General features: G+C 59.4%; 1 protein-coding gene across 1 annotated transcript; it reads left to right on the top strand.

Moving 5' to 3' along the window:
* Window positions 1-2,592: 2,592 nt before the first annotated feature.
* MYDGF (myeloid derived growth factor) lies at window positions 2,593-15,186 on the top strand. Its single transcript, XM_029916628.1, has 6 exons — window positions 2,593-2,806; window positions 4,075-4,125; window positions 10,676-10,737; window positions 11,865-11,946; window positions 13,253-13,325; window positions 14,777-15,186. The coding sequence occupies exons 1-6, from the start codon at window positions 2,633-2,635 to the stop codon at window positions 14,854-14,856; spliced, it is 522 nt and encodes a 173-aa protein (XP_029772488.1). The 5' UTR covers window positions 2,593-2,632; the 3' UTR covers window positions 14,857-15,186.
* Window positions 15,187-15,915: the final 729 nt, after the last annotated feature.

Genomic DNA, 15,915 nt, shown 5'->3' with positions numbered 1-15,915 from the left:
CCTCCCTGAAATTGGCCTTCACTCTCTGTGTCTGAGGCGCTGAAAGTTTTTTTTATTAAAAAGATTATTTTTTTATGTTTTATTTATTTTTCAGAGAGAGAGAGAGACAGCATGAACAGGGGAGGGTCAGAGAGAGAGGGAGACACAGAATCCAAAGACAGGCTCCAGGCTCTGAGCTAGCTGTCAGCACAGAGCCCGACGTGGGGCTCGAACCCACAAATCGCAAGATCATGACCTGAGCTGAAGACGGATGCTTAATCGACTGAGCCCTCCAGGCAACCCTGAGGCCCTAAAAGTTTGCAATAGAGCTCAGTTAGGGGTAACTTGTAAGGTTTTCTTTCTAGATTCTGTTCTTCCAAGTCAGGAAGGACTAGGGAAACAAATCTAACTCGGGACACTCTGGCCCTCGCCACTGTGGCATTTTCTCGAAAACGTAAGCGATGTATGACCAAGAAAATTGGAGAAAAAGAGCTAGGATTTAGAGTCCTTGTAAAAACATCACCTGCCTGTGTTCAGTTGATTATCCTGACAACCCCATGAGGCAGGAACTGTTTTCTTTTTAGTTTAGTTTGAAATAACTTTAGGCTGACAAAAAAAGCTGCAAAAATAGTACAGAGTTCCTAGATGCCCCTGGCCCAGCTTCCTCTCACGTGAACATCTTTTTTCTTGTTTACATCTTTTTAAGATTTATTTTGGTTTATTTATTCTTGAGAGAGAGAGAGAGAGAGAGCATGAGCAAGGGAGGGGCAGAGAGAGAGAGGGAGACACAGAATCTGAAGCAGGCTCCAGGCTCCGAGCTGTCAGCACAGAGCCTGACGCGGGGCTCGGACCCACAAACTGTGAGATCATGACTTGAGCCAAAGTCGGACACTTAGCTGACTGAGCCGCCCAGGCGCCCCTCACGTGAACATCTTAGGTGTCCGTGGTCAGGTCACTGAAGCCAGGAAATTAGCAGCAACACGATACTAGTATCTAATAGGTAGAGGCCATTTCTGCGGCCCAGGGTCGTTATGGACTGAACGGGTCCCTCCAGAATTCACACAGTGACAGCTAGGTGACAGCTAATGCCCAAGGTGATGGTGTTAGGAGGTGGGGCCTCCAGGAGCGGTTCAGTCATGAGGGTGGAGTCCCCACGAATGAGAGGAGCCCGTCATAAGAGAGTTCCCAGAGAGCGTCCTGCGCCTCCCACCCTGTGAGCACCATGAAGGTACCAGCACTGGGCTGCCTGTGAAACGGGAGGTGGGCCAATCAAGGTGCCGCTGCCTTGATCTTGAACTTCCAGCCTCCAGAACCGTGAGAAATAAGCGTGTGTTTATTTACGAGGTGCCAGACTGTGGTGTGTTTGTTAGAAGAGAACCAACTAAGACAAGGAGCTGATCCAGGAGCCCACGTTGCCTTTTGCTGTCTTGGTCTCCTCATTCCGTGATGGTTCCTTGGCCTTTGTCTCTCATGGTGTTTTTTAGGAATAGTGCCCAGTTATCTTGTGCTGTGTCCCTCAGCTTGGGAGCTTGTCTGATATTTGCTCATAATTAGACCGAAGTCATGCATTTGGGGCAGGAAGCCGAGAGGTGCCGCTGAAAATGCCCTTCTCAGTGCATCCCGTGAGGGGCTCCACATTGCTGCCTCATCCGCGACGATAACTTTGATCACCAGGCTAAAGATAGTGTCTTCATGGTAACGTCACTATTTTCCCCTCTCTAAACTAATAACTATGGGGAGAGGTACGCTTTGAGACCATGGAAATAACCTGTTTCTCAGACTTTTCCCCACTAATTTTTAGATATTAATCTTAAAAAATAAAAGTTATTTCACCAGTAAAAACAGGGATGGCAGATAATTGCAACGTGGGACAAGCAAACTACGGCAAAACCATAGGGCAATCTGCAGAACGCGGAAGAGGAATATTATTTTACATAAGAACGAAGAACTATCTAAAAGAGGAAGTTCTAAACCAAAAAGTCCATGGCCCTACCTCGGCGGTGCCAGGTGTGGTGGCTCCTCATTGGCTGAGCCGTGACTGTCTCTCATTGGCTGGGCTGTCGCTGCCTCTCATTGGCTGGGCTGTGGCTATCTCTCATTGGCTGACCGTGCCTGTCTCTCATTGGCTGGGCTGTTGCGGGGCAGAGGGGAAACTTTCCCTTGCTGGACTTGTGCAGTAGCGGCTAACATACTGTGGATTTGCAAGGGCCAGATTTCCTGTTGGGCCTGCAACTGAACAGAAGTCCTAGGGTGCAGAGCTTTCCCTGCCGGCCTCCCCAGTTCATGCCAAATGAGATTTCCCGTTATTAAATTTCAGATCCACCCAGGGATCTTCGCTGCAACAATGATGAGGTATTTACTCAACGGCCATCGTCCATTTCCCTCGTTCCGTCTACACTTAGGAACTGGAAGAGCCGTAGGGTAGATCACAAGGCTAGGGATTGAGGCAGGAAGGGAGTCCACGACCACACCTACCAGGGACCCACCCTGGAAGTCCAAGCCCCGCCCAAAGATGGCGGCCAAAGCCGGAAAGGGGGGGGTGGAGCGCGCCTGGTCACGTGGCCGCGCCGGCGCCGACGTGGCCTCCGGCGTTCGCCCCACGTGTCCCTTGCCGCGTCCCGTCGCCACCCTGCCCTGCGGATCCGAGCCCAAGATGGCGGCGCCCAGCAGAAGTACGAACGGCGAAGGCGCGAGCTTGTGGGCTGCGTTGCTTCTGGCGGCTGTGGCGTTAAGGCCGGGGGAGGCGGTGTCCGAGCCCACGACGGTGGCGTTTGACGTGCGACCCGGCGGCGTCGTGCACTCTTTCTCCCAGAACGTGGGCCCAGGGGTACGTATCGCCGCCGCCCCGGAGACGAGCGGTGGCGCCGGTGGGGGCGGGGCCTGAGAAGGGGCTAGGGCCTCCAGGGGCGGGGCCTGATTTGGGTCGGGACTCTGGGGGCGCGGTCGTACTGAGATGGGGCTGAACTTAACGGGAGCGGGGCCTTCTGGCGACTTTGAGGGGGTGGGTCACTAGCCTCGGTCCCTGTGTCCTCTTACATGCCCGGCGTGCGCGAGCAGCCCTAACTCCCAGACCAGGCGGGTCCTGGCCATCAGAGGGCAGAGCCGGCCCAGAGTTGGCGGGGACAGGAGGCTTAGGGGTGTTTCACGTCCAGCCCTGCAGAGGCTCAGCCCCGCTGCAGCTCGGACCTGGGAGGAAGTGGACAGACGTTGCTCTTTCTTCTCCATCGCACAAGCTCTACCAACTTTAATTGAAGTGTGAGGCTAGGCCCTCCTTACCGGTCAGTCCGCAAGCCTGGGGCACCCGCCCGGCCCTGCCCTTAGCTTGTTGGAGAAGCCCCCCTCCCGTCTTCGTGTTCCGGGTTACAAGTTATAAACAGCTGCGAGAAACTGAGTCCTTCCTTAGAGCCAGGAAGCGCGCCAGGTGCTTCATTTGCTCAGACCATTTCTCAGATGAGGAAAACAGTCTCTGCAAAGTTTTCACTTAGTCTGAGGCCCCAGAGCATTGCAGAGATGAGCCTCCTGGTGTCCTTGCTTCCGAAGTCCATGTGCCTGGATGGGTGGGTGCTTGGAGGGTGCGGGACTCCCCTTTCCTGTTCTCCCTGCCCCCCGTGGGTTGTCTGTCCTGACTTTGGAGCTCTCTAGCAGGGAGGCAGGCAGCGGTGGTCTAGGTCTGTGGACTCTGGGAGGCCCTGTGGGGCTGGGCTCCAAGCCAGGAATCTGACTCTACCTCCTTTCTCTTAGTGCAGATGTTCAAAAGCCGGATTTTCTTTTTTTCTAATTATATACATATATGTGTGTATGTGTATACATGTATATATGTATATATGTAAATGTTTATTTTGAGAGCGCATGAGTTGGGGGCAGGGGCAGAGAGAGGACAGAGGATCCAAAACGGGCTCTGCGTTGACAGCAGCAAGCCCAGTGCGGGGCTCGATCTCCCGAAGCGTGAGATCATGACCCAAGTTAAAGTAGGACGCTCCATCGGCTGAGCCCCCCAGGCAGCTCCAGAGCCAGATCTTGATTTTGGAGCTCCGAAGGACACCCCACCGTGAGCACTTCCTAACAGGCCTTTTTCCACTTTCCGTTTGCCTCCAGGACAAATACACATGCGCGTTCACCTACGCTTCTCAAGGAGGGACGAACGAGGTGAGTTGTTCAGAATTCCACGTCGTGATAGATGCTCTCCAGGGGACGGTAGAATTGGGTCCTAACCTGGGTTAACTCACACTCATGGATCGGGTCTTGGCTCATCAATGAAAGATAATGTTTAAGTTCAGTAGCGATGGCAGATTTCCTGTAATTCCACAGAGTGAACAAAAGTCTAGAAGGAATGGAATTAAGATTCCAAACTTAGGAAGTACGTGAGTCCCTCTTGCTGGCTGTGGGGGGACCGCAAGGCACGGGGTGCAGGTGGCCTCCTGGAGCTGAGGGCAGCGGCTGGCTGGTGGCGGGGCTCAGGCTTCCAGCCCCAGGAACTGAGTTCTGCCACCAGCACGTGTCTTGGAAGGGGAGTCCAAGCCTCGGACGGGGGTGCTGTCTGCTGACACCCCTCAGCCCAGACCCCGCGTCTGTGTCAGGGTAAGCGGTGCTTAGTAGGCTGTGCAATTAAGCTGCTAAATTTGTGGTCCTTTATGACGCGGGGTCGTGAGTTGAGTGGGGCCCCCCAAAAGGCATGTTCCCTTCCTAATTCCGGAAACCTGTGAATTTAACCTTATTTATTTATTTTAATTTATTTTTAATGTTTATTTTTGAAAGATGGAGAGAGACAGCACAAGCAGGGGAGGGGCAGAGAGAGACGGGGGAGACACAGAATCGGAAGCAAGCTCCAGGCTCCGGGCTGTGAGCACAGAGCCCAATGCAGGGCTCGGACCCACAAACCGCGAGATCATGACCTGAGCCAAAGCTGGACGCTTAACTGACTGAGCCACCCAGGCGCCCCTAGAAGAAAAGCAAAGATATTTGCAGACGTATGTTAAGGATTCTGCAACGGAGAGGTTTCGCTGGGTTCTCCCGGTGGACCCTGACTCCAGTGACAGCTTCTATTATAAGAGACGCTCCAGGGAGATTTGATAGAAGCGAAGACACTCAGAGGAAAAGGCCATGTGAAGATAGAGGCAGAGACGGAGGGACGCGGCCACAAGCCCAGGGACACCTGGAGCCAGCAGAAACCAGAAGAGGCAGGCGGATCCTTCCCTAGAGCCTCTGAAGGCAGCACGGCCCGGCGACACCTTGATTTGCACCTCTGGCCCCAGAACTGGGAGGGAGCGCCTCGCAGTGGCTGTAGGAAGTGGGTGCACGGAACTTTGCTCCGGTGGCCCCGGGATGTCGCGCCCACAGCCCCAGACCACAGAACCGCCGGTGACGGTCGGACCAGCACAGAGGTGAAGCCCGAGAAGAAAGTGCTGGCTTCTGCAGGAGGGAGCGCCCACGCGTTCGGGAGGAGGCGCAGACAGACGAAAAGTGAAAGGGACGAAATTATCGTTGGTATAAAAATGAGTAACCTACATCTTGTTTTCCTAATCGTGCTTTTTCTCCCTGCCAACCAGATGTTAGGGAATCACGCTCACCTTCCAGAACAGTCTGTGGCACTGTGTCTCGTGACAGCACAGAGTCCCGGAGACGGGGGCTGCTTGGGAGCCTCTCGCGAGCCTGACGGTCTCCTGGAGCTCGGACGGCACGTCCACCTGGGCAAGGGTCTCCCCCGCCCCCCGGTCCCCCAGCCTCGGCACCGCTAACATCCGGGGCCTGGTTGTTCGCTGAGCGCGTTATCTCTGGCACCAGGGCGTTGAGCAGCCTCTGGGCCGTGCCCACTCGCTGCCAGGGGTACCCCGGTTGGGACACCCAGACATTGCCTACTGTTCTCTGAAAGACAAAATTACCCCTCGTTGGAAACCGCTGGGCAAGTGTGCCTTCGGTTAGTTTAGACACGTCTTGTCGTACTTGTAAATAGATGACGCCTGGTGACCGTGTTCTCACAAAGTGACGCAAACAGCTGGTGGCCCCTGGCCTCGGCATGTCCCTTCCCCCGCGCCGCCAGGCGTCCTGTGACTGCCCGCCCCTTCCTCCCACACCGCGGGGCCTGCTGCTGCTCCGGCGGTCCACTCCGTCATGGCGTGTGGCCGAGTGGTGGCGCATTCCTCCTAACGGGGACCCAAAGCCCCTCAGTCCAGCTCACCCCGGGCACTCAGAACTAGCCCCAGTGCGCCCTGTTCCGCGGGGCAGCCTTTTGGAGGCCTCTTCTGTCGTGTGGACGACTGATTTGTGGGACAGTAAAGCGCAGTACGCCACTTCCCGGGTGCCGTGCGCCCCACTTCTTCCTCTCCGCAGTCCCAGGAGCCCAGACTGCTCTGTCGCAACCCAGTGTCACACACGAGGCCACGGAGGCCCGGGCTCCCCCAGCTGGGAAGTGACCGCGGTCCCCAGGACACGGACCCCTAACCACTGATCTGCGCTGGAAACGCCAGCGACTGGGAAAAGAGTACCCCGGCCCCACCCCCGACGAAACCCTCAGACGGGGACAGTCTGCGGCAGCCCCGGGGGCACTGGGCTGGGGCGCCTGTGGGTTGGGGCCTTGTGCTGGAATGCCACCGGGTCACGAGCTAGGACTCCAACAGTGGGCTGGATCATTGGTTTTGGAAGAGGCTCATCCGGATGGAAACCGCCCAAGAAACGCAGGTGTGCTGGGTGTGGACTGCATCCGTCAGCGGCCGTCGGGAGCCGTGGGAACCGGGGAGGGGGGCGCTGTGCGAGCCTGACGGGTGCTCAGTGGCTGCTGGACATGGCTGGCCCCCCAGGACCCATGAGCCGTCCGGCTCACCGCAAGCAGCTGGGCAGATCCTCGGCGGACGTGCGGGGATGGTTCCAGATGCTTTGCGGATTCTGGCTCGTGCCACACGGGAAGCGCGGCGGAGATGGCCCTGGGAGCAGCCGGGACGGAAGTCCGGGAGGCCGTGGTGGCCTTTCTGCAGAGGGGTCACCAGCAGCAGGAAGAAACCACAGGGCCTGGTCGCCTCCCAGCAGGACCCGTGGTGACAGGCGTGGGTGTGCAGGTGCCCCGCTGTCGCCGACCCGGGGCCTCTGAGGGAGGGCAGCCAGTGCTTGCTCCTTTGATAAGGGTTTGTTCCTGCAGGGGGTCACCTGGGAGGCCGGTGAGGTCAGGTGACCTGAGATCCAGGGTTGCCCATAGTTGCTAATTGCCCGGCAGCTGGGGAGCTTGGCCGTGGCCGGCGGGGACGCAGACTGGCCGTTTCTTACGAAGTTCCATGTACAGCAGCCCTATAGCCGGGCGCTTCGCCAGGTGATGCCCGCCGGTGATTCCTGTGACCCTTCACAGCAGCAGGACTCACGTGGCCAACCCACGTGTCCATCCGTAGGTGACTGGCTGCACACAGTGTGTCCACAGTACCCCTCGGCCACGAGCAGGAGCGAGGCGCCCACACCCGCTGGCCCGTGGACGGACCCTGAGCACACGACGCTCGGGGGTGCCGGGGAGGGGGGGGACCCGACACAAAAGGCCCCAGAGTGTATGATTCCATTTAAGTGAAACATCCAGAACAGGCACATCTGCTGACACAGAAATGAGTTCCGGGTGCCAGAGGCTGGGGAGGCGATGGGGGTGGTGACTGCTGAGGGAGATGGGGTTGTTTTCTGGGGAGACAGAATGTTCCGGAACTAGATCATGGTGATGGGATGCACACCTCTGGACATGCTGGAAAACACAGACTCGTTGGCTTTAAAAGAGCGAAGGGTACAGTATGTAAACGTTTCTCAGCAAAGCTCTCGGGGGGGGGGGGGGTGGCCTGCGGTCCCTGCAGCGGCGCGGGTGGGCGTCCGGGCGCATGCCGACTGGACACACGCAAGATGCGCAAGACGGCGCTCTGCCGGATCCCGCCTGACCTCAGCTTTGCGAAGGCCCAGCTCGGACGCAGACAGGGATGAGGTCGGAGGCCACCAGGAATCTGTGGGGAGGGGTAAACTGCCGAGGGAAGGGCAGGGGGGAGTCGGGGAGACAACTGTGTGTCTTGTCTGGGCGGGGTGGGGGACGTGCAATCGAACCGTGCGTCAGAGCCCAGAACCGTCGTCAGGACGGGCACGCGCCCCTGTCTGCTGTTTTACGTCGGAATAAAAACCACCAGCAGCTACCATTGGCTCGACCTCTTCTGCATGCAGCCCCCTCTGCGCCCCGTTCCCCGAGCCGCACTGACCAGGCCCCAGGACATGCGCCTCACCACCCGCCCCCGGGCCCTGCAGCCTCGGGACCACAGTCAAGTTCTCATAGCCACAGGGTCACTCAAGCAATGGTGACCCTACTGCTTAGAAGCTCTTGGTTTTGGGACACCTGGGGGGCTCCGTCGGTTGAGCGTCCGGCTTCGGCTCAGGTTGTGATCTCACGGTTGGTGGGTTCGAGCCCCACGTCGGGCTCTGTGCTGACAGCTCACAGCCTGGAGCCTGTCTTCAGAGTCTGTGTCTCCCTCTCTCTCTGCTCCTCCCCCTGCTCGTGCTCTGACTCTCTCAAAAATAAATAACGTTAGAAAAAAATTTTACTTTATTTTTTTAATGTTTTTTAATTTATTTTTGAGAGACAGAGACAGTGTGAGCAGAGGAGGGCCAGAGAGAGAGGGAGACCCAGAATCCAAAGCAGGCTCCAGGCTCTGAGCTGTCAGCACAGAACCCAAAGCGGGGCCCAAACCCACAAACCATGAGATCATGACCTGAGCCGAAGCTGGACACTTAACTAACTGAGCCACCCAGGAGCCCCAGAAAAAAATTTTAAAAAATGAAAAAAAAGAAGCTCTTGATTTTAAATTGGTTTGCTTTCATTTTTTTAAAACAACGTTTAAATAGTTACACCATTTTAAAGAACCTTTTCAGAGCTGTGGCAAACCTGTGTGTCACAGCAATAAACCAGACCCGGGTGCTCAGAGGCCTCGGAGGCGTGGACAGGTGCTTTTCACATTGTTTATCATCTTTTACCTTATTTTAGACAGAGTGAGGGTGTGATCAGAAGAAGGGCAAAGTGGGCGGGGGGAGAGAGGGAGGGAGAATCTTAAGCAGGCTCCATGCTCAGTGCGGAGCCCAGTGTGGGGCCCGATCCCCCAACCCTGCGATCTTGACCTGAGCCTAAATCAAGAGTCAGATGCTCAACCGACTGAGCCACCCAGGCGCCCCTGGGCAGGTGCTTTTAAGTCCAGAGGGAAAAACTGCTGCGTCCACAGGTTCGGCCGGAAGCTGTCTCGCCAGAACCGCAGTCCCCACCCGCATGCTGCAGACAGGTGGCATCTGGGTGGCCATTTACTCCCGTCATAATTGGCCTAAACATGGCCTTGTTCTCCCTAATGAAGAAGCCTGACCTTCAGTGAGGAATGCCAGTGCCCGGGCTGCTATTGCTCCAGGGAGGGAGCTGTAAACTCTCGTCTCACTAGCAGGAGATACAGATGCTGCAGGCAGCCCGGAACCAGCCCGGAGCCCGAGCCCGAGCGGGGAGGGGCCGGGGAGAGGGAGACAGAGAATCCGAAGGAGGCTGCAGGTCTGTGCCGACCGAACCTCGAGGTCGTGGCCGGAGGCGAAGTCGGACACTTAGCCGACTGAGCCCCCCTGGCATCCCCAGATTTTTGGTTTTTTTCTTAACTGGATTTTTAAAAAGCTAACACATGCATGTCATTCAAAAAGAAAAACATGGGGGCACTTGGGGGGCTCAGTCGGTTGAGCATCCAACTTCGGCTCAGGTCATGATCTCACAGTTCGTGAGTTCAAGCCCTGCGTCGGGCTCTGTGCTGACAGCTCAGAGCCTGGAGCCTGCTTCGGATTCTGTGTCTCCCTCTCTCTCTGCCCCTCCCCTGCTCCCCCTGTCTCCCTCTGTCCCTCAAAGATAAGTAAATGTTAGTAAAGAAAAAAAAAAAACAAAAAAACATAAAACAGCTTTCTGGTGCCTTCCATGGTCCGGGCCCCACCCACCCATGGCCTCCACGTAACCATGGGCGTCACGGTCTTGCCTCTGCTCCTTCAACAAGCATGCGTATACTGTTGCCTTTTATTTGCGTTCCTATTTTTCTTTTTCCTGTTTTTAATGTTTTATTTATTTTTGAGAGAGAGAGAGAGAGAGAGACAGCATGAGCAGGGGAGGGTCCAAGAGAGAGGGAGACACAGAATCTGAACACAGGCCCCAGGCTCTGAGCCAGCACAGAGCCTGACTCGGGGCTCAGACCCTCAAACCGTGAGATCATAGCCTGAGGCGAAGTCTGACGCTTACGTGACTGAGCCCCCCCCAGGCCTCCCTGGTCTTATTTTTTTTGATAGGTTTTGTTTTTTAGGGAAGTTTTGGATTCACAGCCCAAGTGGGCAGAAGGCAGATTTTAACTCCCCTCCCCCCCACCCCCCATGCACGGCCTCCCGTCAGTGACGGCCACCACCAGAGGGGACAGCTGTTACAGCCTCTCCCCGTGCTGCCGCATCCTTGCAGGTCCAAACCCGTAGTGGATGTTGGGGCTCCCCTTTGGTGCCCTGCCTTCCTTGGGTTCGGACACGTGGCCACCATCACTGTGTCCCCGGGCTTGAGCCAGGCTCCGGCTGGGCGGGGGGGCGCCCAGGGAAGGCTCGCTGACTGCAGAAGCAGGGGTGAACCTGAAGCCCCCCGAGTGTGCCGTGAGCCGTGAGGCCGCTGGCCGAGCGCTGACCTGTGTCTTCCCTCTGTCCCCAGAAATGGCAGATGAGCCTGGGGATCAGCGAGGACAGCCAGCACTTCACCTGCACCATCTGGAGGTGAGCCTGGGGCCCCAGGCGGGCGGGGTGGCAGGGGTGAAGGGCTCCTTCCCCCTGGAGGGTGTGCAGGCTGGGGGCAGATGTCACACAGGTGCAGACCAGACAGCAGGGGGTGCCACCGTGCAGGGGGTCGGTGGGGGGGGGACACTGAGGCCAAGAGGGGGTGGGGAGGGGCCGGGCTCCCCCCCCCCGCCCCCGTCGTCACCCTGGGTCTGGAGTGCTGCACGAGCAAGCCACCACCTGAGAAGGGACAGGAGAGGGGGTAGGACGCCGGGGCCGTGTCGCCTCTGTCCCTGCTGCCCTGGGCGCTGTGGCCTGGAACCGACTCCTCAGGCTGGTTCTGGGTCTTGCAGAGTGCAGGGCCTCTGGGGGACTCGCAGAAGTCCGGGCGGGGGTGAGCACGGGGGTGGGGTGGGGTGGGGGACGGATATGCAGACGGGAGATACGTGGGGGCCGTGGCAGCAGCATTAAAGGACGTGGAGTGTTTTCATCCTGCTGCGGGGTGGGGGGCGCCCACGACCACAGGTCCCCGCTAGGCAGGGTCAGGAGAGGCCCCCCACCCCCACTGCGGACCAGCTGTCGGCAACAGGCACAGGCCCCAGGGCCCAGGAGCCTGGCGTCCTAATCGGGCCCCGCTGAGAGGAGACCTTAGAAGCGTCGCGGGGGACGGTGGGGGGGGGGGGCACGTGAGCAGCGGCCCTGTCCCCTCGCAGCAAGAGGTCACGCCTGAACGGGCTGGCGTCCCGGCTTCAGATGCTGACCCATCAGGCCCTTGGGCAGCCTCCAGGGCTCAGAGAATCTGGGAGGCCCCCTGAGCCCCCCGCCCGCCCTCCTGGTGCACCCTCTCTCGGCTCCTCACCGCTCTGGCCCCCCACTCCGTTCCTCCCTCCGCCCAGCGCAGCCTGCTCCCTCCCTTGCCTAGTTAACTCCTGTCCTCCCCGCCATTCCCTGGTCCCCGACAGGGCCTGGAATGCCTCTGGGGCTCGATTACAATACATTTAGTGAACGGACAGACGGGTTCCTGCCCCAGAACAGCTTGGGTCCAGAAGGAGAGACAGGCTTGTCCCGAAATGAGCTGAAGGGAAGTCCCCCAAGGAGGAGAGGCTGAGCCCGCCCTTCCTTTGCAGGCCTCAGGGCAAGTCCTACCTGTACTTCACGCAGTTCAAGGCGGAGGTGCGGGGCGCCGAGATCGAGTACGGCATGGCCTACGTGAGTGTGGGCCGTGTGTGTGGGGGGGTGAGGTGGGCGCCGTGAGGACACAGGTGCCACCCGGTCTCTGGGCCTGGAGGTGGCCGGAGACCCCGAGACCCCCGGGGGGCAGGGTGGGTGTGGACACCTGGCCTCCCCTCCTCCCACCCGCCCGTCTCTGGCGGGTGCCCTCCGCTGGCAAGGCCAACAGGAAGCCTGGGGGGAGGGGCCCCTCCCCAAGCCCTGGGTGCTCTGCTTGGGGACACCAGCAGGGATAGCAAGGGCAGGTGTGGCCCAGAGGCGCGGGCAGGTGCTCACTCGGGGGGCGAGGGCCCCGCGTGCCTTGGCTCCTGTGACCTGTGGTCCGTGGCCCGGGCAGCCCCTTCTGCCACCCTCCTGACCCCCATGGCCCCCACCGGTGGCGGGCCACACTGCAGAGCCCCCTGCTCCCCCCCCCCCCCCCCGCTTCTGCATTTGGGTCAGAAACAGTTGGAAAACCACTTTATGGGTCCAAGAAGCAGGACCAGGAGGGACAGGCATTCCTGACGTCTGGGGGGAGAGCTGGCATGTGGGCACGTCTGCGGGATAGCCTGCTCCGAAGGCCCACCCAGGGTCCCAGGGTCACTGGGGACAATCTCCTCTTCTTAAAGTTGGCTCCTGATGGCCTTGGATCCCACGCTCGGAATACCTTCCCACCCGTGGGGGCCTGACTGCAGAGCTGGGGCGCTGACGCGCCGCCCGTCGCATTGCTCTCCGGGGCCCTGTCTGTCTTTATTATTTTTATTTAAAAAAAAAATTATTTTTATTAATGTTTTTTGTTTATATTTGAGAGACAGAGAAAGACACAGCACACGTGGGGGAGGGTCAGAGAGAGAGGGAGACACAGAATCCGAAGCAGCTCCAGGCTCTGAGCTGTCAGCACAGAGCCCGATGTGGGGCTTGAACCCACGAACTATGAGCTCATGCCCTGAGCTGAAGCCGGGCGCTTAACCGACCGAGCCCCCCAGGTGCCCCCTGTCTTACTTTAAAGCTCGTGTTCAGCTGACTCGAGACCTGAGTCAGGCAGGAGGCTGCCGTGCTTGCGTCCTGTGCGTGAGCCGAAGGGGGAGAGGAAGGAGACCCTTCCGGAGGGTCCGCGAAGGCAGACACTTTAAGCCGGTTGACAATCTCTTAAGTGGATTAACCACCAGCGCCTCTGGGTTCTTTTTCGTGCTTGGAAGAGCCTCAGGCGCCCCTTAGGCGAAGCGGGCACCTTAGGCCTGTGCTGCTCTGGGAAGCAGACCGGAGCGGGTCCTGCTTAGGAAACTCCCCGCTGGTTCTTTTTCAGTCCAAAGCTGCGTTTGAAAGAGAAAGCGACGTCCCCCTGAAAAACGAGGAATTTGAAGTGACCAAAACAGCAGGTATGAAAGGATGGGTTGTGGGGGCGCCTGGGGGGGGGGGGCTCAGTCGGTAAGTGACCGACTCTTGGTTTCAGGTCAGGTCCCCATCTCTCACGGTGTGCGGGTTTGAGCCCCACGTGGAGCTCTGCGGAGGGCGAGGGGCCTGCTTGGGATTCTCTCTCTGCCCCTCCCCACCATAAATAAATTTAAAAAACACATTTTTTAAAAAAAGGATGGATTGTGCAGATAGGCCCCAGGTACCCAGCAGAGAAGGTGGGGGACGGGCTGACAGCGGCCCCGTCAGAGGAGGGGAGGCCGCCCCCAGCGCCCCAGGTGGCAGCCCAGCGTCTGTGGACGGTTCCCGAAAGGGCTGCGTCCTGGGTAGGCGCCTCTGGGAGGGCAAAGGTGGTCAGTCGGTCAGGAGCCACAGGTCAGTGAGTAGGCATGACTGTGTTCTAATAAAACCTTACTGTGTGAACACGGAAATGTGAATTGCATGTCATAGAATACCATTTCCCTTTCGGTTCTTTGTTAAAGCTGTTCAAAACGTAGAGACCGCCCTGAGCTCATGACGCCGGCCGCCCCCGCCAGTCCCCCGCCAGAGAACGGAGGGCGTGAAAATCGGCTCCGGGCCCTGTGGCCCTTGGGGGCACTCGGTGGGCTCGCCCACCGCATGGGGTCCTGTGACACCCAGACAGCCTGGCCGGCCTGGGCTGTGACCAGGAAGAGGCCTGTGCTTTTCAAGCAGCAGGTGTCAGCTAGGCGTCGAGGCTGCTAGGAACCGTGTTTGACGGGGAGGCGGGGTTCCCTCTGAGGTTGGGGAGCCCCTGGGGTCCTGAGCCGTGTTCCGCTGTGCGGGGCAGCAGGGCCCGAGCCCTGGGTGGGTGAGTGCTTCGGACGATGGACATGGCAGTGAGGCCGTGTCTCGGGGAGCCCCGAGGGTCCTGAGGGGCAGGAAAGATGAGGTGAAGGACCCCTGTGGTTGCGGCGTCACCGGGCGTGGGGTAGGGTAGGGGGGTGTGATGAGCGGGGCTTGGGGTCTGGGAGGAGCCCTGTCCCACCTGCAGGCCCTGGAGAGGGTGGGGCTGTAGAGGTCTCGGACAGGACCGAGGGGACGGGGCTGATGTAGGGCCCGGCCTCGGGGCGCATCACAGAAGGGCAGGGCTGAGCCCTGGGGGACAGCAGGTGGAGGCCAGACTCCCGGCTGCTGGCGGGAAGGCGGGCCTCAGGCAGCGTTGCCAGGAGGTGACGCAGCCCAGCCACCCTGCATTCTTGCTGTGGCAGAAACACACCGGCCCTTTCCACCCCGAAGTTGCCTGAGCCCTGCCCCCTCAGGGCAGCCTCTCCTCTCTTGTGACCCTCACCCAGTAGACATCAGGGCCAGGAACTTTCCCTGTTGGTCCGCTTAGGGGGCTGCGCCCTGGCCGGCCCAGGCCCCAGAGCGTCTGATCCAAGCGCTTCTTCTCTTGCAGTCTCCCACCGGCCCGGGGTGTTCAAGGCCGAGCTGTCCAAGCTGGTGATTGTGGCCAAGGCGACCCGCAGCGAGCTGTGACCGCGAGCCTCATTGAGGGAGGCTCTTCCCCATGTCCGCCGATGGAGCCGGGCCCTGGGGGTGCTGGGGCCTTACCCGTCTCCTGTCTCCCAGGGGGGACTGATGGCTGATGGCCTCTGAACATGGGCACGTGCCCACTGGGGCACGCGGTGGGGGACCCCCAAGGGGACCCTGGCTTTTCTGGAGCCAGTGCATCTCCCTGCGGAGCAGGCCAGCTCACCCCCTGGGAAGCTGTCTGCTTTCTTCGTGTCCCCAGGGGACCTTCCTCCAGCCTGCGGAGGAGATGAAGTGTTCTTTCATATTTAAATAAATAAGGCCATTGAAGAGCAACCGCACAGACTTGGCGACTGGACAGGCCTGGCCGTGGGGCCTGCCTGTCGGGGGCGCTCAGGGCTGGGGGCCCAGGGGCAGGGGCAAGGCCCAGGCCCAGCGGCCACCGTTTGCCTGCCCCTTGGAGACAGGCGACCTGCACAGTCCGGGCACGCAGAGGCTCCGGGCACGAGTTGCCCCAGGGCACCTGGCCAAGGCCCTGCTCCTGGATCCCCCCCCAGTCCTCCCGGCGGTGGAGGGTCGGCACTCAGGAGTGGTGACTCACCTAATCCTGTGGATGGCAGCTTGGCGACCTACAACGCCACCACAACGAACGCCCAGGGGAGCATAAACAACCCCCAGGTGCCCCTACAGCGGCCTGGGAGAGTGCACCCGCCTGCCCCTCAGCCCGCCTTCTGACAGCATCTTTTCGTGAGCCGAGGGTCACCGTGCCGGCCGTCCTCACTTCTCACCCGCCGGGCCTCCCTCGGGCCGGCCTGAGCCCTGCGGGGACCCCACTTGCCCGAGAAGAGGCAGGTGCCGGCATGGCACCGTCACCCTGTCAACACTTACGGTGGCGCCCGTGTGAGGAGCGGTTTCAGAGCTCAGTGTGGGAGCACGGACAGCCGCTGTTCCAGGGCAGAGCACCAAGGGGGACCTCAGGGGCCTCACTTGGCCCAAGAACGGATGGGCTTGGAGGTCTGGTGAGCGCAGGGCCCTGCGGGTGTCCCAGGGACCCCAGCGAGGCCC

Source organism: Suricata suricatta, chromosome 12, assembly GCF_006229205.1.
Source record: "Suricata suricatta isolate VVHF042 chromosome 12, meerkat_22Aug2017_6uvM2_HiC, whole genome shotgun sequence".
Taxonomy (NCBI): domain Eukaryota; kingdom Metazoa; phylum Chordata; class Mammalia; order Carnivora; family Herpestidae; genus Suricata; species Suricata suricatta.
Note: the sequence above shows the minus strand (reverse complement) of the source record. Positions and strands in the feature narration are given on the sequence as shown.

Coding starts and splice junctions, on each gene's coding strand:
- MYDGF (XM_029916628.1), top strand. CDS start 2,633: ATGGCGGCGCCCAGCAGAAGTACGAACGGCGAAGGCGCGAGCTTGTGG. Junction 11,947..13,252: donor TCGAGTACGGCATGGCCTAC/GTGAGTGTGGGC, acceptor GTTCTTTTTCAG/TCCAAAGCTGCGTTTGAAAG. Junction 13,326..14,776: donor TGAAGTGACCAAAACAGCAG/GTATGAAAGGAT, acceptor CTTCTCTTGCAG/TCTCCCACCGGCCCGGGGTG.